Genomic DNA, 25,227 nt, shown 5'->3' on the forward strand with positions numbered 1-25,227 from the left:
AGACTTTTCCCAGAAACCAAGATGGCATAAATAGCAACTTTCATTGACAACAGCAAAATACACTACCAAATACGCTTCCTTTTAACTTCACTGAAGTGGTCAGCAGCAGGAAAAATGGTCTCAAGCTGTCTGATGAGATACTGTTTAACTGAATTCTTCTCAAGCCCCAGAACTCTGTTAACTGAAGTGTGTTCACAACCTGAAAGAGGTTAGCAAAAAGCTACTTTGTTTTAGGGTCTGAGGAAATGGGAAGCAGCCCCATAGAAGCATTTCACACAGGGAAGGGGAACGAGGCAGAAGGCCCACGTTTTCATTGCAATTCAGCTCTCGTTCCAAAATTGTTCAAGTATTGCCTCCCCACATTCCAGACCTCAGACAGATTTGGTTTTATCACAGATACTCTCAAAATCTCTTTTTTAAAATTTAATTTTATGTAAAAGCATTCATTAACATTGTGGAGCTTGGAGAACAACACAGTATCAAGTTACGTTGCCTTCATCCCTACTTTTCTTATCTGTTGACCCATATGCAGTCTAAAGATCCTTTTTCCACCCTCATATCACTACCAATAATTTTTAAGTATTCCTTGCAAGTGTTATTTCCATGTTCTCGACCAATATAACACATTGAGAAGAGTCCTACAAATTAAGAACCAGTGCAAGAGCAGTAGGACAGATTCCTGAGTCAAGTCTGAAATAACCGTTTAGGAAAAAGGAGCAGTATTCTTTGCGAGGTATTATTTTTCCCATAGATCACATACTCCAGTCTCAGACAAACCAATTGTTCTAAAATTCAGATGCATCATCCCAACAGGATGGTACTATAATCTCACCATTTAGAGCCAAAGCTATAAAAAGCTATTTCTAATTTCAATTAACGTCTAATGAAAGTGTGGGCTGCTTCATTTGGTTTCTAAATGACTTGATACTTTAAAGTTGTCCTTTTTTTAAATCCTTTTCTATTTATAGATTTGGTTTAAAAGGTGGTACAACAGCAAGTATAAAGAAAAAAAATGTTTAGTATACACTAAATGCAATCTTCAAATATTACATTTTGGAATGTAAAGCTGAAGAATACTACAGAAGCAAATTAGACAGACAAACACAACTGTGTAGTTACTTCAGAACAGCTGCAGAACAAAGGGTAGACAAAACACCCCTATTTGCTTTTACAGTTCGAGAACTGGTGAACCATGGATGTCTGAAAGTTCTGGAAATATGCCAGGGCCCAAATTGGAATGCAAGCCTAGAACAATTGCTGATGGGCTCTGATGCAACAAAATTGCACTCTATGCTTTGACTAAGGTTGCAAGAGCAAGCTGGTGATGAACCTTCTTTGGATGTATTTCTTGCTAGGGAGGTAGGGAAGAAAAACAAGCTAGGCAGACTAAGTGCAATTCAAAGAAATTCAACATCCTTTTTATAGTCACTTGAACACCCTTTTTATATTCAAGTTGTCTTAACCTAACCAAAAAATACACATTAAACAGAACTCAATCAGGTTCCACAACTGACTTACTAAATGTCTTGTTTAATCTACATTACAATTATTTACTACCAGTGTGTAATTGCTGCCAACTAATCAAATCCCCTCAGCTACCAAGCTGGTATTAGTCAAGAGGCTGCACAGAAAATTAAGCAGCTTTTGTGCAGTTCTAAAAGACAGCCGTGATCAAGAAAACAACTTGCTCATTTTCTTTGCTAATGGCCTCAGCCTTCCAGAAGTGATTTGGGTTCTCAATGAGGTCTGTCAGAACTGTGACAATCTGCAACGGAAACTCACAAATACTTTGTGCATCTTCAATTTACATACTGAAACTAGGAACAGGTATCGTTTACGTTGAGAATCAGTCAAATGTGAACTTGCAAACTGTTGTGAGCACTGAAAAAGCAATCATTAATTTTTAAGAACAATATGTTGATCATATTTGAGAAGTAATTCTTCGTTGAAGGTCTATTACTTTTTTAATCTCATGATTTTTAACTGAGGGGTTCTTGCATTGTCATCCATTATGAATGCCCGGAAGAGTTTAATATTTGATCTCTTATTAATTCTGTAATGTGATCACCCAGAACAAAGAATATGAAAAAGCTGGCAACTCAGTAAATTATGTAATTTGAGGCTAATCCAAGGCCCTAGGAAAGAGCAATGAAAAACTGAAGCACCATAAAATTAGAAAATAAAATCCCAAACTAAGGAGTTTAACCAGGATATCAGAAACCAATATATGCATCTGCTAAAGCATGTTAGCCTGAATTATAAACTGCGTGTCAATTCACTCCTTGATCTTTCTGTTTCCACTGCTTTGTGTGCTATACTAGTGCTTGGTATTAACATGGGACTTCTTTTGGCACATCTGTATCCCTACCTCACACTCAAAATATTTTGTCATTGGAAAGCCTTTACATAAAAGTAACTATTTGTTCATTAATCAAGGCTTGAGTCAAAACAGACCAACACCTTCTGTTAACATTTTTTTTATATTAAAACTTCAGAAAGATTGCAGGTCTCTTGCCTCTATCATACTGTGCTACAGAGCTTTTAGCCAAATAACAAACTTGGCTAAACAGAACAAGAGACTTAAGAGGAACAATCAGGTACTACAGAAAGCTTCATGATTTGAGAATAAGCACACCATTCCTCATAATGAACCAGGACCTCCAACATGCTCATGGGGACACCATCTTCTGTAGAAAATGGTTCACAGAAGATGCATTCCAAAGTCCGATATGCACTATCCTAGCTGAAGTATTAACACCCATGTTCAGGCAGAAATCAGCTTCAGTAAGGACACCTTGCATACTGTAAATTCTTCTCTATTTCAACTGATACATCTCATCCTAAACTGACATGCAATATTTTTATCACAGTCTTAATCAGAAATGTGGTACATTCTGTAGTCTGGATATGGAAGTGTTGTAATTTTATCACAAGAACAGGAAGGGGCTAAATAATTAAAACTGAATCAACTGTGGTAGATATTGCTTTTACATGTTTTTTTTACATCTTTTGTAAAAAATGCAGTACTGAAATCTCAGTAGTACTTATTGTTTCCTATTTTCATTTTTTTTCCAAAAGGTCTCTGAATATAAAGACACACTGAAAGTCCAAAGTTTCACTACTGGCATTTAAAGATGGACAATCTCAGACCAATCTCAAGTTATTTTCAGAAGTAACCTCTTTTTAAGGAAAACAATGAGGAAAACAAGTAACATCTTAGTTTTGTGTTAACTTTCAACTTAAAAAGCAGAAAAATAAAAACACTTTAAAATACATGAAAATCAATTCCTACATGGAGAGAGGATTGGGAGGGCTTTGAAAGCAAACATGGTAATTTGAGACTCCTAAGGCATGTGCCACCAGGGTAATCTGGAAGATTATTAGAGTGGCAACTTAAGCTACTCTCACTAAAAAAATATTGACAGCTAAGCAGAGATTAAAATACATTCCTGTCAACTTTTAATTGCAACTGAATCTCTTTGGTTTTGTTTGTCTTGAAATTCAACCTGCAATTGTGTTTTCTGACCTATGCTTTATCAATATGTTCACCAAGGAGCGTATTTAGCCAAGACTCCTTTGGCAAAGACCAAAAGATCCTCTGGGTCCTAAAAACACAAGACTCATTGTCAGCAAGCTTTTACTACTACAAAACCTCTCACTAAGCACAGCTGTGGTACACACATGTGGAAACATGCCATGGAGAAAGAACAAGGTCATACTGGAGAACAATCAGTGCATGATCCCACTAAGCAGAAAATCACTGCAGTTACCATATAACCAGTTGATAGAGGAGAACTTCCTTGAATATTCTTACCACTCTCAGAATACAGATTTTACCTAAATGGATATGTTCCATCTCCACGATGACAATCCACTCCAAGTTCAGCTGAATGTTCAAACAGACATACTGGGTCACAATTAAGGATCCAGTATTCTGCCTGAACATGGCCAGTGTGCAGCACTTAAGAAACAGAATAGGAGAGGAATGGCAGAAAGGGGGACCAGATGATAACCTGAGCAAAAGAAGATTTGTATGACAAACTAATTTGACAGACAGCAAATCCATCAGCATGGGTACCTCAGAACATTGCTGCTGGGATCTACCTCACATTAGCAAGCATTCAAAAAAATTAACAGTTCACATGGTCCAGACGTCCTAGATAACAAAATAGCACACGCCAGGAATGTTTAAAAGCTACACTGAAAAGGCATATTGCCACAACACACCTGTTAATCAGTACAGACTCCTTTCACAGAGGTACAGGAATTTAGTTCCAGCTGTAGACATCATATCTTAATTGAATAAACAGAATCTATTTACTGCAGATTTTTCTTATCTAAAACCTTTAAATGTGTAATAGTGAAAACAACACAAAATAAGAAAAACACTTTGAGAACACATTTAGGTAAACTGGCACACTATCATGAATCTTGTATCAACGATATACTTGGAGCAATAAGAAACATTTCTGTAGATATAGGTTCCTTCCCCAAAACACACCCTGTTCCTCCCTCCCATTTTCTGCCCATACAGTAACAAAACCATACCTGGATCTTTTCGCCCTGGTTTTTCAAAGCGCCTGTCTCCCCTAGAAAGGCAGAACAGAAGTTTCAAATAAGGTTTTGGAACTTCTCCAGTCATTTTAGGAATGGCTTTCTTTTTTTCTTTTTTTCCACTTGGTAGGGGACTTTTGTAACATCAGAGCTTGATGGACAGTATCTTTAAAGGTCCAAGTGACAACTGAAATTTTCAGGAACACTGATACGCACACAGCCTTTGGCAGCTAGGTATGTTTTGAAATGTGACCCTAAGTACTGTCAACAATGTTGAGACTAAAATTGAAGCGAATCCTTTAGCAATCCATATTTTCACCTATCATTTCTACTGCAACTGTCATAATTTATATTCTCTTAAAGTAGTTCCTTCTTCCCAGGAACTCAGCAGAAAAATTCTTTGCAAAAATGCTCTTTTACTTGCTCCTGAGTTTCTAGAAACATTACTGTATTGACTCCATCTTAGAAATTCAGACACTCCACTCACAGATACACCTAATCACCTTTCCTAAAGTGTTTTTATGAAGTCAAAAGTTACAAATTGAAGTTGAGCAGACGTAGGGAAAACTAGAGTTCTGTTACCTTTCCTCCCAACTCTGTGATCTGTGCATTTCCCTGCCCCCTCCTCGCCCAAATCCACCCTCCACTTCATCAAAACTTCTTTGGTAGAAACCGCTTTCTCCTCGGCCTCTGCCTGAAAAGACAAAAAACACAAGTGTTTGTACAAATAAGAATAGAAGTTGAAAGAATCAGGTAGGTTTCCCTTTCCTGGTGTCCCTGTGAACTAATCTTGCAGTCGTAAGCCCCAGTCAAATTATCTGGGGCAAAGGGAAAAAGGAAAAAAGACTGAAGAAAGAGTCTTATGTAAAAATTCTAATCAAGAACTAGAAGATCAGACAGAACAGGCAAACAATTCTGAAATAAATACTATGCAGAAAAAAAACAGAAAACAGATACTTACCCAACAGAAATTACCAAACAAGGATGCATTGTTCACACAACATCCACACAGTACATGTGTACTTTACACTCACAAAAATCAGATTGATTTTAACAGCAGAATCCAGTATAACGGTACTGCACTGCAGATGTACTCATAATTACTGCTATCAAGGTTAATAAAGGAGAAGGAAGCTTCACCACTATTAAGTTTAGTGATTCCCAGCAGAAATCTCCCCCAGGAGCAGTGGGGAGAAAAGAAGGATCACAGGATGGGTATAGGCAGGACAGCATGAAGAACCCCAATAGCTATAGAATAAAAATTATCCTCCTCACTTTCTCAAGAAATGATTCTCTGTAGGAGGCTACCAAGTATCAAGCCTCAAGCCAAAAAGTTACAGATGTATCCTCAAGTAAAGCATCTTGAAGCACATCTTCAGTGTTTGGGTAGGCGTGGGGTGTTTTGTTAGGAAAAAAAGAAAAAACACAACAGCAAAAACAACACCCACACACATCCCCAGACCTTCAAGATAGCTTCCAGCACTGTTTAGATTAATGGCTGGGGTGAAGTTTCCAGATCTACAAAAGATAACGCTTCTTCAAAGTGCTACAGCAGAAGAAATGGGAGATTTTTATCAGCTAACTTACCATATCAAGGATCTCATGGAAAGACAACGAACAAATGAAACACATCAATCAGCTGGTTTTCAGGATAATGCCTTTCCTGCATACACATGCAGTCTCTACAGTCAAGTCCAAGAACCTAAAAAGCACCTGATAAAGGGAATTCTTGGCTGTGAAACTATCACAAACCTCAATTCTTTCATATTTCTCTCTTCCTGGCTTCAAGAAAACACACACCTCAAAGGATGAGGTGCAAACTTGGCCAGGGACCCGGAGGAATAAGACAGAATGACCAAATGAAACAGGAAATAAACACCTTGAGAATGGACTCCAGTCTCTGTAGTCTTCTGAAGAAAGTAATGATAACAAGCCTCTACATCTAAAATCTAACGACCCCTGGATGCATCAAGGAATTGTACTGTATTTCAGTGTCTTATGAAAAGAGGCTCTAAAAAATTGGAAATAATCAAGGCAGTTACAACAGTTTCTCTACTATTCTATACCAAATCTCTTGCAAAAATAAAAAAAGTTGCTTTCCAGGCAAAGAAAAAGAGAAGTGGTCCCCAGATAATCCAGTCAGGCTCCTCAAATACACACTGATTTCGTATCAGGCAGTAAAAGTTGCAGGGTATAAGGAAGCCACAAAGTTAATGTCTGTACAATTTCTCCTTCTGCTTCAGAAACAGGATTTAAATATCCTCTTTGGACAAAACTATCCTGTAGCTAGCACCAGCAAAGCAGTTCAGTATCAGACCTCCTGGTCACAGAGATGCGGACTTCCTTACCGCAGAGTTCTGGGGATGCTTAAGTTCAGATGGAGACTGAACAAACTCATAAAAGATAAATAACACTGAGATTTACTAAAGACAGAGACCACATCTGGTTCAGGAAATACACTGAGCTGCAAATGTATGGAAGCTGAGCATATATGTGATGCTTCTTCACCTTTGTATTTTTTACACAGCCCTTACTGTCTTGCCAAGGTGTCTTCTCTTGGCTGTTGGTAGAGACAGACTATGGAGTTAAACGAGCCCTTGCCTGATTCAGCGTAGCTGTTCTTACACAAACTCAGGTGGAGAGAGAGGGGTTGACTGAGCAGTCAAGACAAGAGATGAGAGATTAGTATCAGACCTATTATGACTGTACTAGAAACACGAATACCTTCACTGTGGCAAGTCTGATACTACAAGGTTGACCACAGTCACGAGTTGCAAAATAAGCTGCAAAGGCAAGAAACAGTAAAGATGTGATACAACATCAAAAGTAGCACAATGTTTATCCAGTTAAGGCATTATGGGTCCCCTAAGATCCTGGAAAAGGACTCCAAGCTGTTATTCTTCACAAATAAAGCCCAGGAAAGTTTAAGCATCTCATGCAACAGCAATCTTTGCCTAGTTTCTTCACTACAGGAAAGCTCTCTTCCTTCCTCTCACAGGAGATGATAAAGCAAAAGCAGTTCACAAGAGAAAGCCACAGGCAGGCAGAGTCAAAACAGAATGACGGCACTGACTCATCTCATGTCTCTGAGGTAGTGGAGGTGGAAAGCTGCATACTTTTCCAACAGAAACAAAACCAGTTGTCCTTCTGTTTTTTACAGTGAGTGACAGCAACATTTGTAGTGCTCCCCTTGCAGTGTGAGCAAGCATGAATGCACACTGTATTACTGACAGCAAGACACACAGCTAGTGGAGCCAGAAGGCTGGCGATATGGGAGATTTCATCAGCAAATAAAGCAAATGTCCTGGGTAAGGGGAAGAACAGAATCCGAGTTGTCTTAACAGCAGCATGGCTTATGGCAGCTTTAAAAGCACGTGAAACAACAGCCTGAGAAACCTCTCTCCACTTACACCCCTCTGTGTCATGGTTCATCAGTATTTCAGTTGTGCTCAGCCACCAAAATGGTCTGAATTAAAAGAGAACTTTGCAAAAGGTCCAAACAAATGATCTCAGCAATGCAGTTTAAGGCTGCCTGTGGGGCCATGGTACTCAGCTCCCAGCTGTACTGATACCACAAAGTATCTGACAGGACCTATCTAAGCCATCTTTGTCCTGGTTGTGTTGCCACCCTCCTCCACTGCATTCTACAAAGCACACCGTCCAGGTGGAGTAGCAAGATGTGCCCATTCATCAGTACCCAGTAGAAGTACATGTGCAACTCCAGCAGAAACCAAGTAGACCACTGCATGAGAAGCATACTGCATTAAAACAGATCCTACCAAGCTACAGAAGATAAGTAGCTAGTTAAGGAAAACCGTCATGTACAAAGTCAGTTATTCAGCAAGTATTACACAGATGAGTCTGACCTGAAAGTGCACCCTGGGACACAGCTAATAGTGATAACAGAACGTATGAAAATTCCTTGCAGAGAGGATAAAACTGCACATTCTGTTTGAACAAACAGTTCGCCATTCTGTTTCTGCGCTTCTTGGCTTTTTTTGTGGCTAATGAATCTAGAATGACATGCTTATTTTAAATAGAATGCCGCTTCCAAAAAAATGCCTGGCACATAAGGAGCAGACTTTAAGTGTAGATGTTGCACAAAGTATTGAATGCAAAGTCAATAGATGTCAATAAACCCTTCTGTCTAAGAACCTAATGGAGCAGCTGTATCATTTGTATTTCACTAATTCCTTAAAAGCCTCAGAATGAGGACCCCAATCCACTGGGTATCGTAATCACAACAGCCAAAAGTCTCTAACCTGAAAAACAGACAAGTCTGAATTTAAGTAAAAAATACAAGACACAAGCAAGAGGGCAAGAAGCAGCACACACTGTCATTCTAACTGTCATTACAAAACCAACACAATACAAGCAAATTCTTGAAACTACAGCATGGCTGGAGTTTAGGATCTATGATCATAGCCATAATACTGTGTGGGAAGAGCAGGATAGCTATAGTTCAACTACTGCTGTTTAGGTATGAGAACCTCCCACTTTCACACCATTTACACACTTTCCAACAGCAGCAAAGACAGATTACAGAGGGGAAAGAGGGTGGGAGAGGGAAGAGCTCTAATGGGAAGCAAAGTACCCTTCTTAAGGGTCTTAACCAAAAAGGAGAATAGCTACAAAACAAGGTGTCTGTAAGCTTACAGTCCATTCCAGGGACTATTTAAATCTCTTCTCGTCTGAGGCTCTTATTCATGAATGTTGACATTCCAGTCCCGCTAGCACAAAGCACAGGGTTTAACTGCACACCACAGGGAGCTCCCAGGAAAACAAGTCAATTAGAAAAAAGGTCACGTGCAAGTACTTGGTTTCTTTAGAGAATATAATTTCAGAACTAAATAAAATGTTTTGGATTTCTATCTCCACACAAGGCACATACAGTATTAGTGACGGCAGTTGCACGCTGCAAATGGTTTTTAACAGTAACACCAAGTTGTATTTCAGCACACAGTCATAAAAATTTTAAATGAAAATCAAAGCAACTTCCACACACTTGGAAATGTGAAAATGATTATTTTCACATCAGCTAAACATAATCATTATCAGTAAGACTTGGGGTGGCTATTGAGAAAATATTTACTGACTGTTGTAGCTTTAAATACTGATAAGGGAAGTCACATTTAGAGTTCTAACAATAACCTTCCTTTACCAGCAGTTCATCCATTCTTCCCTTTGCCAACCTGTCACAGATTCCCTCTCACGCTCCCAAATATTGGAACACAAGTCTGATTTGTGCCTCAGTGAGGGAACTTAATTAAGAAATCTAATCATACATGCAAATTCTTCCCTGAAGTTACTGTTGTGCAAGTAACTTCAAGACCATAATCTTGTTTTGGTAAAGCTGAAGCCCGCATTTGATCAGCAGCAGCTTTGTTGCATACAATGATGTAAAGTTCATGAAAAACACCAGATAACCTTTTGAACCCAGGTAATTTTGCAAGGCAATAAAGAAAAATGTTTTCCAACTGTTAAGTGAAGCAGTTCATTTAGTGAACAAACTCTGAAGAAATTCCAAGTCCTTTTCACTGTAACTTGAAAAAAACACAGTACTGCATTTAAAGCTTACAACTTGCAAGCAACGTGTTAGCTTTGCAAGTTAGATGTCAACAGTCCTACACTGAGCTTTTCATAAATAACTATTAGAAACAAAGATCTGAATTTCAAGAACATGACATGTATAATTATGAAAAAATGTACAATTTTGTCCTGGCAGAAGCCCTAATTCGTTTGCTGAGATATAGAAAATTTGGGAAGACTCATGCCTAAAGCCCAAGACTAACTGCTCATGGAAAGAAAAGGGGAAGAGTGGAAGAAACAAGCAGCAACCAGGATCAATGAAAGAGAGAAAGCTCAGTAATTTGCAATTTCAAACCGTATCAAGAATGAAAAATGAATGGGGTAAGGTGGAGAAATGTGTCCTTTACAGCTTAGCAGAAGATAAGAATGACAGAGTAGGCTAGCAAGCACAGCATATAACGATTCACACAAATTAAGAGGAAAAAGATCAAATGAGGATGAAAACAAAGATAAGTTAAAAAGATGAATTTTAAACCAAAGTTCTTGAGCTAGTATTTCTTAACATATCTTAAAAATGAAGTACGAAAAAACAGGAATATATGCAGTAGCAGCTTTCAAACAGTCTTAATAATACTGTGTAAATTTTAAGTTCTGTATGAATCAAACTTCATTGCCAAGCAAAATTTCCATGCATATAAATAGATTCAATAATAGAATTACTGGATTAGAAGCCATATTCTGCTACATTTAACCCTATGACCTCTTTGAAACTAGTGGGGGCAATTAAAAAACAACCCACTGCTCACTGCATAAAGATGATGTTCATTGTTAATGGTACAGCAAGAAAAGAAAGGAAAATTTGATGAAAGAAAAATAAAGGGTTTGCAAATTAGAAATGGTCAAGGTATCTTGATATTGAAACTAGAGAGCACACTAGTGGTCATATGATCTCAAATCACCAAATTCTAAACAGCATTCATTTCATTTGCAAAATTAAGCCTTAATGCATCTGAAAAAAAAAAGCTAATACATGTATTCCTACCAAAAGTGAAACATGGATGGTAGCAATGCAATACACACATTAAAAGCACACAGCAAAAAAGCAACAGCTTTCAAATGCACAACAAAAATATAACAAGGTATAAGTAACAGTGTCACCCCACATCTACGTATGTGCACATACTTTTTTTTTTTTTTAATTAAGCCCTGAGCATTTGGGCAAAGACAATGATAAATAAAGAAGGGGAAGTGACAGGGAAATCTGGGGATAGCCTTGTAAAAGTTTAAATGTATATGCCATAGCTGGGAAGCAACCACAAGAGCACAGATGACAATCTACAAATATCTGAAAGATGTAAGCCAAGAAGAAAGCAGGATTAAGGAATGAGAACAGAAATGAGATAACAAATTAAGTCAGAGCAAAATTCTGGTCAAGCATTTAATTATGTATGGCAGTGATTTCTGAAGATGTTATTGAAAATATCACCAGTTTAGGTCATTTAGAATTAAATTAGAAAGGACCCTAAGAGAAACCTCACCTAAGCACCTGCAAAGACAGAGGTTACACGATTAATTACACCTGATGGTATTTCCAAGTTACTAGCTTCTTAGTATTCTAAATGTAACCCATCATATTTATATGTAAACCCCCAAAACAGTGTTCACAGCAGTACGCACATTGAATGGGAACTGCTACGATAAATTCTGGATTTAACAATTTGTTTTGAATCTAGTGATATGGCTTGAGGGCATTATCTCAATTCATTTGCAAATGTTTGAAGTGATCCAGGATGAGACATCAACTATAGAGATGCACTAAAATTGGCAAGAGTCAAATTTCTCCCAAATTCAGTTGTGTCTTTCCATTAACCTTCTCCTGTTTATTCTCAGGATGTTAATAAATAAAAATGACTTTTCAGAACACTGAACACCACCTACTACAATCTTAATGTTTTAAATACACTTGTGGATTCTTCTCCCCTTTCCCTATAAACTGGTTTTATACCTTTATTAAAGTTATTTCTAACAATTCTGAACCAAACGATTTCCTATTCCACCTCAAAACTACCTTTCCCTTTTGCTTTCCACACCCACCAATCTGACAAAGGCACATAACACAGGTACCAGATGTGCACTAAAGTGTGCAGAACAATCACTAAACACAATATTCATTCTCTTAACACCACCTTATCGGAAAGGTTTCAAAGCTTTAAGGGAAACGAAACTGGGCATGAGAAAATCTGGCTATAACCAAGCTGCATCTAACATCTTTCAGAAGTTTTAACCTGAACCACCTGCATACATTGCTGCACACCCCACTAACAGCTCACCTCGACCTCTAGAGGAACTTCGACCTCGAGGAGCCCCTACCACCGTTCCTCCTCCACGTCCCGTCAACCGCAGGACAGCAGCACTGTTTACAGACATCGAGAAATTTCTCTGCGAAGAAGAAAGAGCCAAGGTGAGATTCTATTAAAAAAACAATACCAGAAACACTTATCATTATCCTAAATTTAGCTTAATACCAGCTTTGCTTTCCTTACGTTCATTACAAATTCTCTACAACTGACTAACACTAACAAGGAAAAGGATTCCTTGGAGACATGAGTAGCTGAAGCAGTCTATAAAAGTATACTGGTCAATATTAGTGCTTCCAAGTTACTTACCTGAAATTTCCATGCTCTAAATGTAGAAAGTGAGCACCTACTCCTGTACCAGATGATTCCAGCACAGAAACAATTAGAACATCAGCAGCTTTAAACGGAGCCATTCAGTTGCAAAAGAGATTGGCACCTATCTATACCTGACACCATTAATTAATACCAATTCTAAACTTACTTCTTAAGCAAAGCAGGAGCATGTAAAGAGCAACAGAACTTGAATAAAATTATATTTACCAATCTCCTTTGCAGAAATAAGTCTTTTTTTTCCTCTAAATGTATCTTAGGAGTAACATGCTTTGGGGAAAGCTAAGTGTATTTACGACTTCTGAAATTTAAGGGATACTCATTGTAGTAAGACAATAAACACCAGTAAAATTCAACTTTATTTTAATATGAAATAATTGCTAAAGAAAAAGCTATTTCGATAAAGAATGGATAATTATAACCAACTCTGGCCCCATTCTCTGAGCACAAATAGTTCGAAAACTGGGTCAAAGAATTCGGGAGCATGTTCAGAAACATTAACAAGCAAACCTGAATTCACACACTTTGACCGCAAGTTTTAAATAATTAGAATGCAAAGGACTCCAAACAGCTGTTATATCAGGCTTCTTGATAGGAACTTAAAGGAGGCAAATTGCTTACGTGAACTCATGTGAATTACTATGACTTTGAAGGTCTTCATAGAACAGAGACCCAAACAATTATATACTATTTAAAATCTAAATGGCTTACATCAAAGCCAACAGACCATCTGAAGGAGTTTTAACCCATTTGAGAAACAAGCCTAACTGCTTGATATGTTCTTCCTACAAAGTAGATCTTCCTTCAAGAGAGAATTGATAACTAAGTATACTTGAGAAGGGAAAAAAAAAAATCCAGTCATGCATGGCAAAATAGCAAGGTCAGACTCCAGTAAATCTGATAACCATTTCAACAGCAAGTCAAAATTAACCACCTCCATTTGCCTCTAAGCAAATCACCATCTTTCCTGCTGTTGATACTTCTGCTTTTTTGTTAAGTGGTGAAATATTTTACTACAGAAACAACTTCAAGCTATTGATCAGATTCACTTGTGCATAGGAGATTCCTTAATTTTTGATGCCTTATTTTTCCAGTAAGAACAAAATAGTAATCTCATTTCCTTTTCCAATTTTTTTTTCTTTGACTTCTCTGCCTAAACTCTGAACAAATTCTCCTTCCCCTCTGTAGAACTTGCGGTAGTGAAGATGCAATCCTTGTAATGTGCATAGTGATAATAATCCACATGGTAAGATCACAATAAGTAACAAAAAAGTAAAGTCAAAAAAGCAAAACACACCCTACTATTGATTAGTATATTACTTCAGTGTCCATCCCTGACAATGCAGACCAAAATGGGGGCTCAATTAATTCTTTAGTAGCAAATGGAAGACGTCCCAGGAAACAGATGTCAGAAACATAACCAATGAGGACACAAAAAAACTCCATTATATTCAGCAAAAGCTTGAGACTCCCTTACTCCACAAGCAGATAAGATTAAGACAACTGAATTCTTTCCTAATGCAAATAGGAATTGGGGGGGAGGGAAGGAGGTAAAGGAATATACGCTGCATATTGCCAGTGGTCAGTGGTGGATACCTCTGTTAAAGCTATCTGCAGAAACCTTATTTTCTTCAAAACACAGTTCCCTGGAAACAGATCGCGGACAAATCTATGATGTCATATAACAAAACTTAGTACAAGGTGAATCAGTTGAGCTCTAGGTTAGCTCAGCATCCTTATCACCAGGAAAGTGACATTCTACATAAAAAGGATAAAAAGTACCAGCAATTCTGTCCAAAGTATATCCATGTCCTGTAATAGGGAATACTGTAGCCATAAGTATCTGGCTAGTTAAATTCCACAGGACTAAACAAATTTAAGCTTAAATTCATATAGCTGACATTATCTATCATGCACCTCTAGATAACGCATCTTTAAATCAGCTTGAGACAAGTTCTTCCTGGACATACCACACACACAATTACAATGCTATCAGGTGTATAACACTCAGGTTGCAAGCAAGAATTGCTCTGAATCCAAGCCTAGAGTAAGCCTGACAGGTTCAGCTTCAACTGAACACTACCCCGAAGTGCACGTGTTCTGATCAGCCTGTCCTCTACAGGACTCCCAAATCTCCGTCCCTCAAGTTCCAAGAGGATAATACTACCTTCAGTATTCATGGAGGGGGCACAAAGGTGTTTTAAACTCTGTTTCAAACTCTCTTCTATCAACCTTAGATGAAAGAGCTTTCCTGCACCACGACTAGCAGCAAAGCCATTAATATTCACCTCAAGATCACTTCTGAACATGATTCTTGATGATGAACAATGTTTGTTATGTCATGGGGAACAAACACCAGGAATTTCTGGTAGCTTAAATAATGCCATTCCCTTGGTATCTCAAATCAGTCATGAAGGGGGGAAAAAAGATCTTCAGACAAGAAAAACCAGATTGTTCACATCCTCTGGGTCCCCAGAAAACATTAAAGGAAAGACTTTCTTAAAAAGGGAATATGGACCTCTTCTTTCAGATTAAGATTTTTGTGGAGATTGTAGAGAACTTTTAAGCTGACGGTGAAGACTCCTGTATGATTACAGGTGAAAAGGAGCAGGAAAAAACAGTGACAGTGCACACCACCTCCTCAGAAGTTTTCAAGAGTGTTGAAACACTGAGCGTTGCAGCAGAGGACAACCTATCCCTGAAGCTCAGCAGCACTTACCGTCTCATCTGCACCAAGACGCTACTCAGCTCATCTTCAATACCATAGCCTTAAACTCATATTATTCCTCTTGGACAGTATCTTGACAATCACCAGAAGTCAATGTCCCCTTTAACTGTAAAAGGCTTGTAGTTTACTCTCCGAAGGACTCTACTATGCATCAGCAAAAAAAAAAAAATGTCCAAAGGTATTTAACACCAAGGTTCAATATTTTGGTGTACTACTGTATGTCTGGCTGACCATTTCCTGGGCTTGCTGCCTGAATCCCTCCTGTTCCCACAGGAGAATGGGAGCTGGGCTAAGATGTCCCATAAAAGCATATTCTCAATCTCAGTTTCCTTTTAAGACTAACTATGACATGAATTGCCTACAGTGTATTCACGTGAACTTAAATATGACTGCTGATTAAAAGCTAAACTATTAGCATCCTTTTGTCAAAGGACAGCATCCTAAAAAGACACAAGAAATATGAATCAACTCTGAAAAGGAAGGAATTTCAGAAGAGGTGAAGAGGATATGCCAGAATACCCAGGCACAAAAAGAAGATGAAAAATTCAAGAATACAATAGCATGCGGCAAAGGAAGGAGTATGCTCTGAAATCTTAAGAACTAATACTAACAGTCCCCACCCCTGCAAAAATCAAATTACACTCAAGTCAGTAAAAATACTCAGCTATTAGAAAACAACCAAAAAAAAAAAATCAAACCACAGTATTCTGAAGAAAGAAAAGTGCTAAGAAACACGACAAACCAGAGAGCAACTGCAAAATCAGAAGTTCTGACAGCCATAAAGAGGGAATCAATTCAGCGTCAAAAGTCAGAGGCATTTATCCAGAGGGGGGCAGACAGTTTTCTCTGCTAGGAATCGAATTTAAAGCAAGGGCTTTCAAACTACTCAGATCAGTCACCCTTGAAATGGAATCTTTGTCGACTACCTGCTCTCACTCTTATCTTGTTCACCAGTTAATTATATATCAATAGAGATCAAACAAGGAAATAATCAAGTAACTGCTTACATACAAAGTAGTTAAGAGTACTGCACCTTCCTAAGAAATGTTAACAGTCAAAAAACTTCAACACTTCTCCAAAGACCACAAAACTGAAGTTACAGAACTTAGACACTTCTACAACAGAGAAGGTGGTCCAAAAACTGTAGAAGTTTCACTGATCTGAAAACGCTGTGTACTTAAGATACTTCCCAGAAGATGATCCTGGATTTAACAAGTTGACTTGTCTGCCGTCAACCAAACATCATATGAAAAACATTTTTTTAAATTTAAGACAATAATTAAGCATGAATGGAATTTAAACTTTACACTAACACAGTATGCTTTCATAATTTCTTTCCCTGAAATCTACTAATCTCAAGTTTTATGTTTTTTTTTTTTTAATGGAGGCGTACTCTTTATTTTGCCTTTACACTAATGACAACCTAAAGATTTTTTTTTTTTTTTAAAGAAAGGATACAAACCTGTTCTTCTTCTGTAAAAGGTACAAGTGCCAGTGGTGGCAGGGGCTCCTCTTGTAAAATAGGCAGAAACTCCTTATCCAGAAGGTCTGAAGGTATCTGTATGAACGGAAAATAGCATACAAATATACCCAAGTTTTTCCATTTCAGGGATGATGCTACATACTTTGATTTACAAAGAAATTTTTATCCTGCCAACTCCATCTCCATCTACCCAGTACACCAATACTTCCAATAACATTCATTGGGGATGGGTGTAACTCCACTGGAAATTTATGCCCCCCAGAAAAAATATTCTTACAGACAAAACTTCCAAAGCATCCACCACCCACAACGGTAATATGTAAAGTGTCAAGATCATACACATCAGAATTCAAACTTCCACACCACTGCAGCTCAGATTTGAATCAAGTGAAATTTCATCTAGTAAATTAAAGTAGTATTGCTTTAACTTCAACGCACTTTTATAAGCCAGATTTTTATTTATATATTAACAAAACTACCATATATAACACAGAGGTTGGATTTGATTTAAAGTCAGCATTTCCAATTTACAACCAACGAGTAAAACAACAACAAAAAAAGTAAAGTGAAACTATAGGTATGGATTTATTAAGTAGAGAACACTGATGATTTAAATCAAAATAAGCTTTAACACTAATTTTTAATCAGTCCATCATCAGGTGGAAGCTCCATCAGCAGATGTGACCTTGAGCATGTGGACAAGAAGCTGCAATTACAGCCAACTGAGCTCTAATTGTGCCAAGAAAACTGTGTCAAAAATATCTGGTTCACAATACTAGAGGTAAAGACTTATCCCAATTTTAATTGAAGAAAAGCAACCTAGGGTTTTATTTTTTCATTTGGGTATACGCTAGCAGAATTCTTCCTGCTTTCAATCAGAGTATCTTTTAATCAGAGCTACAACTTTGCCTAATCTTCAGCCAGCGAAGATTGAAGATGACACAGTGAAAAAGGACTAGGGTACAAGATACAGCTTAAAAACATCCCATCTAGTAGTTGACTAGAAACAGTGTCAAGAGTCCTCTCAGTCTCAGTAACTAGAATTACTCAACACCATGAAAATGTGTATATCAAAAGCAAGACACACTCTAATAATAACACCCTTCTGGCAAACACACAGGGAGAAAATATTCTTTTGGACCATTCATAACCATCGGGGTGCTTCCTGTAACACAGGGTATTAATAGGTTGTTCTGAATCAGTCACAACTGTAGACTTCTTAGCATCATCTGATATAACGTACACAAATTGCAAAAAAAAAAATGATCTCTGACAGGCTGACTTATTCAAGCATAACATCAAGGTTTAAATCACAGCTTCTCGAAGTAGAGCACGATAATTCTGCATGTTAAAGCATGGCTTTAAGTTATAACACAGTTAACAGCTTTAGAAAAATTTTTGACATTCGACACCCTTGAATCCGTGTATAAGCAATGCAGGACTCCCAGTATGAAAATGTCAGCACAGTCATGGTAGGGTAAGAACATGGAGGTATGTGTGCACATCTATAGGCAAAGCTAAAGGCACAACCTGACATAATTTCTTGCAGTCCCTCCCTGACTCGAAAGTAAGGCTCTTGGAGGGATTCAGACTTGCAAGTCATTATGTGCCTGCTGCAACAATAAACCAACCTCTGTCACCATCTACAGAAAAACCTAATGTTTACAAATGCAGAGCGTATGAATCATTTGCCTGAAACGCTCTCGGAAATTTGACTTTTGTAGCACTGCGAACCTTCATTTGAAATTAAACCAGAGGGAAATACTTGACTTTCTACACTGCTCTTTTATATTACATGTGCTACATTGTATTTGTGTCCCTCTAGTTAACTACTTGAGGACTGCTCTCATTGGGCTAGTTACCTGCTAAAGTGAACTGCCTTAAGTCAGGATAAATGGGGAGCTCTTGCCATTTTTAGATGATCTGCTAATATGATTTATTGCCTAACTTTCAAACTGAATCAAATAACTATTTTACACTATATTAAATAAAATCCTACTGAGGCAAGCAAATCTGCACATCTGCAAGGAGACTTTAACCCCCAGTCATCTGTGGCAGTGGGACTGAATATGGCAATCAGGTTTTTTTGTTCTCGGGGGGTACAGGAAATTGCGCCTAAAGTGGCAAAAAGAATCAAACATAATGAATGCAGTAAGAGTGGAATCAAATAAGCACACACACAAAAACCCCACACAATCGGACCTCTTCAGTTCTTTGCCAAGAGATACACAATTTCTTTGCCCATAATCACAAAATACAAATAACTATTCCTAATCACAAGACTGTCATTAGGAATACACACATCAGGCCTTCTTCCTCTTCCTGCTCACCTTATTATCCTTTAGAAAAAGTGCCAACATTTCTTCTCTCCCATAGCGATAGTCTGCTAGTTTGTACTTTGGCAAAGCCGGAGACAGAGGAGGGGATGTCACGCTCCCGCCACTAGACAAAGCTCGAAGCCTAAAATAAAGCAGAAAAGCAATGAAAACTGAATTGAGGAGAATGTGTCTTCACCTATGCTATCATCCCTCTGCCCATTTACGAATTTGACACAAATGAAATAAATCCAGTACTGAAAGTAAAGGAAAGACATTAACAGTCTAACTTTAAAACTCTAAAATTTGATGCTTCAACAAGAAGAGTGGAAGAGCTTCCCTCATTTTTCCCATAGCCAGGAGAGAGAAAGGAAAAAAAAATTATTCCCACGAGCACATCAAGGAATTCAACTCATCCTCTGGAGAACTCTTATGTTGACTGTATAGCAAGCTAGCTACACACCTTAAAGCCTTGACTAAGCTATTTACATTGGCTGCACAAAATTCAGTTGTAAATCTTCTATAGATATTAATGACAACAGCTTCTTTTTGACAAGAAAAATTCTTACCACACTAGGGACAGTGCAGCAAACAATCTAAGGAAAAAGTTTATTCAGATGTTTCGCAAAGTTTAACAAACAGTATAGGACGGTAAATTTTGCAGTGAGGTTTCTTCTTATGTCTCTGGAATTCTACTCTACTCCAAATACCTTTTCCAGAACTTAATTAATAGCATTTTTCAGAGAGCACATACATCATTTAGCTTAGTGTCTCAATAAAAAAAGATGTACAAAATATAGCCAGTTCAGAGACATTTCAAGCAGTAATCTAACCTACGGGAATAGATAAATATGCTATTAAGTTTGGTCCCATCCCACACAGGTAAGCTACTCAACTTCTTGCAGATAACATCTTCTAGTTGTATGATATTATTCCCACTCTGCAGGTGGATTAGTCTCATTCTATACAATCATTTCCTCAGCTACCCAAATATCCTGTATTTTTAAGTTTGAGTAATGTTTTACAAAAGGATGTGTGTCAAGAAACAAAACCCAAACCATTTTCCTACATTCTCCTTGATGTGCATCTTAGACAAGTAAAACAATGAAAACTCTTCTCAACAATCGCAAAATCCTTGGAAAGGAAGGTGCTCTAAACTAAAACATTGATTCAGAGGCTACCTTTCACCTAATTATTGAAGCATGCTTTGATTTGTTTTATTGCTCTTTAAACAGAAAGGAAAAAGTAATTTGCAAGTCAAATGTTTATCTTATTTTTTTAGTTTGGTGCCACCCAGTGGCAGTTTCTTTACATACCACTTCCAAACAAAAAAAGCCTGGGGAGGCATTATTCAAAGGATTAGATGGCCGAGTTCAATGTTCAACTCCAATCCAGATCAAATGTGACCAAGCGTTTCACTATTAAGTGATACAACAGCATACACGACAGACATGACTATACTGCAACCCAAAAGAATCATTATAAATCTTAGAATTTTATTCCATTATTCCTGCAGAAATCTAGTAACTCACTGAAGTATAATACATACTTTCATACATAATCTGATGTGGTTTTTAAACTAAATGGAGACTGAATTCCCTTCACTATGACACAGCAATCAAGTTACTGTTAAAATATGTACTTTTTTTAGAGTTGCCTTCCCCCTTCTCTTTTTTTAATGTAACTTTGGCTTTCATCCATCAATGAATCTAATCACATCTGTCTCTTATACTGGAGTGCTGCTCTTCAGTGTAAGATATCTGCCTGGTGGGTGTATTTATAGATAGTGATAAAGTAATTCTTTAACCTTCTTTCAATCTAACAAAATAGACTGTGCTCTCTCATTGTTTGCCAGGCCACAAATCATGTCTTTCTTCTTTGTTGAATACTCTCCAATTTTTGTACATTGTGTATAAAAATGTGTCAGCAAAAGTGAATATATTATTCCAGTAATAGTCTTACCACATGCTATGCAGCAATTATATTTCCTATAATCACTCCACACTCCCATTTACACACTTAAGGATCACATCACTCTTCAGAAACCATCCGGAATTCTTGTTTGTAATTGCAGTCACCAACACTTTAACAAGAAATTGGAACAAATACTGAACAATAATCACACCTGTGCAATTACTCTTTAGCAAAAGCCAGGACAATGCATGTCAGACAAGCTGGAAAACTAACAGCTGACAAGATTATTGAACGTCATGGATTCCCTTTAACACAATAGCTCATTTTTCCTGACACTTTTCAGTGTGCAAATGCAGCAGACTATGACATGAAACGCACACTTTTACCATATTCCATATAGATTTTTTTTAAAATACTGGGAAAAAAGCTTGCTTAGCTATAGATTTAAGTCCAGTAAGGACAGTGTAAGAACTTCCTTATTAATATGTATCACATGGAAAGACCAAGCAAGTAAGTTGTCTTCGCTTACTTTGTGTATACCTCTGAGATCATAAACATTATTCCTCCCTCAGATACTTGGTAGCAATGTGAATGTTATGCCCTACCATAACGTGAAACCCAACTCATTTCATACACAATGCCAATTTACAAAGTGAAGACTAATTTTATAATATTGCTTTCAGTCACAGGCCAGGGACTGAGGTGAAGCAGTATGGAACAACAAAGACATTACATCCCCTTCAATCTTATAATTGATTCGGTCCCAAAGAACGGAAATTCACAATGTTTTTTTAAATTTTTAGACAAGGTTCCAGAGTCTCACAAAACAGAAAAAACTCACCATTCAGGCCCAAAGTTAAGTGTCTGAGTTTCTGCTGCCATTTTTTCCTTTTCTATTCCTCTTTTTTAAAAAGTGTGAACCTGAAAAATAAAAATGTTTACTATGAAGACAACTGGATTAATACAGTCCTTCCTAAATTTCTTCACAATACAAAAGCACACCTGGTCATGCAAACAAATGAAAAAAGACTTGACTGTGGATTTTTTTTTTTTTAAAGGAATCCATTTCAGCTCTCCAACACAGATTAATTTACTAATATAGGAATAACTGCATTGAGTTCTATTCCCTAAATTCCTCTTTTAACAGCTCAAACAGGACACCAGATCAGGGTATCTGAAGAAACAATTTGTACAAACAGTCCCTTTTTAAATCAGTGATTACTGCAAGACAACCAAGCACGGAGAATTTGATGCATAATCCTCTTCTGTGAGAACAGTAATGCTTAATTAACAGAATTGCAGCTTCCTGACAATTACAAGAGGATAAAAAACCCACTAGAATTACAGCAAGAAAGATTAGCCAGTTGAGTGGCAGAGTATTCAACAAATTTCTACTGCTCACTCTTGAAAAATAAGCCTTCTAAAGATTGATTACATCCAATGCTGTGACATCCTCCTAAATCTGCAGGCAGATGACAGTATTTCTCTCATTCTTCGTTTTATTAAGCAAAAAAAATGCACAACTTAAGACGTCAGCTACTTCCATTCCTATTAGCCAAGGTCCTGCAGACATTAGTGAAGGTCAGGTCACGTTGCTATGTATCAAGTCTATGGACAACAGCAGATGAAGCCATACTGGAAGGAAATAACAAGACTAAGGGAAGGCTATGAAGTTTTCTCTACCAGAGCCAAGTCCAGTCCAGGCAGTTTTGGAGAAGCATCTTTTGCAGTAAGAAAAATACAGCTCCTCTTTCCTTCCAGCAACAGCAAAATCCAAATCTGCAATGGAAGCCGTTTTGTTTTTTTTAAAAAATCAAACAGACTGTAGCCAAAGCCTAAACAAAAAAAGGATTTGAAGCATTACCTACAGAAACTGGTTGATTAGACTTCAAGAACCCATAAAGACAGATGGTAGGGAGGGAGCTTTGCCATATCAGAACTCTGTTCCTTAACAGACCCAAGGACTAAATAAGGAGCTTCGTAAGTTTGTCTATACTTTGCAAGAAAAGGTGACAGAAAAGAAAAACAAAACATAGGGAGATGGAAGTGGAAAGGGCATTAGTTACTGAAGAAAAGAAGAAGACAAAAACAAACAACAGAAATATTTTTTTCTTACATATATGCTACTGAAGGAATGCTATTAACGTTAAATAAAAAGAATAAAAAAAAAATCAACAGCCTGAAAGCTAGAAAATGCCAAAAAAAAAAACCCACGCTAAAACTGCTTGAGTGGATTTTACCCAAATCTTTTGGGCGTAAGATTACAAATAGTTGTAAAATTCCCTGCAGCCTAAACCTACCAACCAACGTTTCGCTCATGTATTTTTACTACGTGCCATATTAACTTTTTCCCCATACACAATAAATTTATATACAAATTGTAATATTTTTATTTTCACAATAACCCTAAATAATGAAATGGGATTATCCCCACTACATGCACCAGAAGCTAATACAAAAATATCCAGCTATTCTCACAGGCCTAGTTTGAGATGATTTTGGTCTGATTTGGGTTGCCTTTTTGAAGCAGCCAACAGCTCATTAGAAAGTTCATGGTATATGCATTCATCATTCTGCAAACCAAAATGCAATGTTAGGTACCTAAAGACGACATAACAGCAGCCACATGTGAAAATTTTGTGGGGCAATTCAAGCAAACCATTGTGCACACTTTGGCAGAGACAAAGCTCTAACACAATCCCTAGTAGCCTTAATTGGATGGCTGTCCCTTTGCTTCCTGCAATGCCTGTAATCCTTCTGACTTTCAGATCAACCCATGTGGATCACCAGGGAACCTGGGATCTTTAGCTCCCAGCATCAAAGCTAGCTTAGTATCAGTAACACCTAAAAAGCTGGCACTGAATGTTAAACTACAATGAAAACACAGATTAAAAGCATCAGATACAAGGATAAAGCACTAAAAAACAGTTAAGATCGAGTCGTTTACTAATTTTGGACCCACTGGGCCCCACCTTCTTCAGCCTCTGGGTTTCCTTCCCAAAAATTGAGGATACTGTGTCACCTTTCTCTACTAGACTCCTAAGCACTTTAGTACCTACAAGCATACTCAAAGCCTGCTAATCTCATCCCATTGAGCTGCAAAATGCCTTTCCTTGTCCCTCATTTTGGCCACCACACTTTGTTTGGGAACTCTTTACTGGCTTCCTCTTTAGTGTTGCATTCAGATAAGTTACTTCCTCCCTAGAATTTCTGACTGTATGAATTTTGAATTGAAAGCGAGACACCTGTAAGTGGATGAAATTGTAGCTGAACAGAAAAAAAAAAAAGATCTGCAGATGATTTGAGTAGGTGTAGCAGGTGAATTTACTCTAATAGGCAACATTACCCAGAAATAAAACATACATGAAAAAAGTTACAGGCAAAGCGGAGAGAAAACCCTTGGAAAGGAGGCACTCTGGAAACAGGTAATGATTTGGGAGGAGGGGGGCAGAGGAACAGGACAAAGACTCAAGAAAGCTAAGACAGCAAGCGCGCAAGAGGAATACACTTAGCCATGTCAGAGCAGACAAGATAGGGAAAGCAAAAACCATGCGCTGCTTCTGCTCGTTCACAAAGCAGCAGCCAAAAGGTGAGAGCACAGAAGCCAAACGGGAGAGGAACCTCTGACAGGGACTGCACAACACACAGGGTCAGTGCGCCAAGGAGAAGCTGTACTAACTGGAAAGGCAAGTTGGGGTGGACTACATGGCGCTCGCATTGTGAGAGGGAAGAGGCAGGGTGGAGCAAGAAAAAGGGTGAGGAATTAAGAAAAGGGAATGAATGATCAGGTCATAAATTTAACTATTTTGGCCAAGGAAAAGGCATGAATTTATCAGATCTTTATCATCTAGATAACTTTCTTAGGCTCTAAACCTCAATATTAATAATTAAAATGTTAATTTTGGTCTTTTTTATCTATACTGCCTCCTTGCTAATCAAGCATGACAAATCACAAAAATAATATATACCTAACACATTTCCTCCTTGATATAATTTGATCAGGGAAAAGCCCTTTTC

At 37.7% G+C, this 25,227-nt stretch overlaps 1 protein-coding gene across 1 annotated transcript in view; it reads right to left on the reverse strand.

Annotated features, from left to right (window-relative positions):
• Window positions 1-25,227, reverse strand: part of GIGYF2 (GRB10 interacting GYF protein 2) — a 78,905-nt gene that overhangs the window by 45,312 nt on the left and 8,366 nt on the right. Inside the window, 6 exon segments of the mRNA XM_009319182.1 lie at window positions 4,549-4,589; window positions 5,137-5,248; window positions 12,414-12,522; window positions 16,961-17,056; window positions 19,312-19,441; window positions 22,052-22,131. Of these exon segments, the coding sequence (XP_009317457.1) occupies window positions 4,549-4,589; window positions 5,137-5,248; window positions 12,414-12,522; window positions 16,961-17,056; window positions 19,312-19,441; window positions 22,052-22,092 (529 nt within the window). The 5' untranslated portion in view covers window positions 22,093-22,131.

Source organism: Pygoscelis adeliae, unplaced genomic scaffold, assembly GCF_000699105.1.
Source record: "Pygoscelis adeliae isolate BGI_AS28 unplaced genomic scaffold, ASM69910v1 Scaffold30, whole genome shotgun sequence".
NCBI classification, from domain to species: Eukaryota; Metazoa; Chordata; class Aves; order Sphenisciformes; family Spheniscidae; genus Pygoscelis; species Pygoscelis adeliae.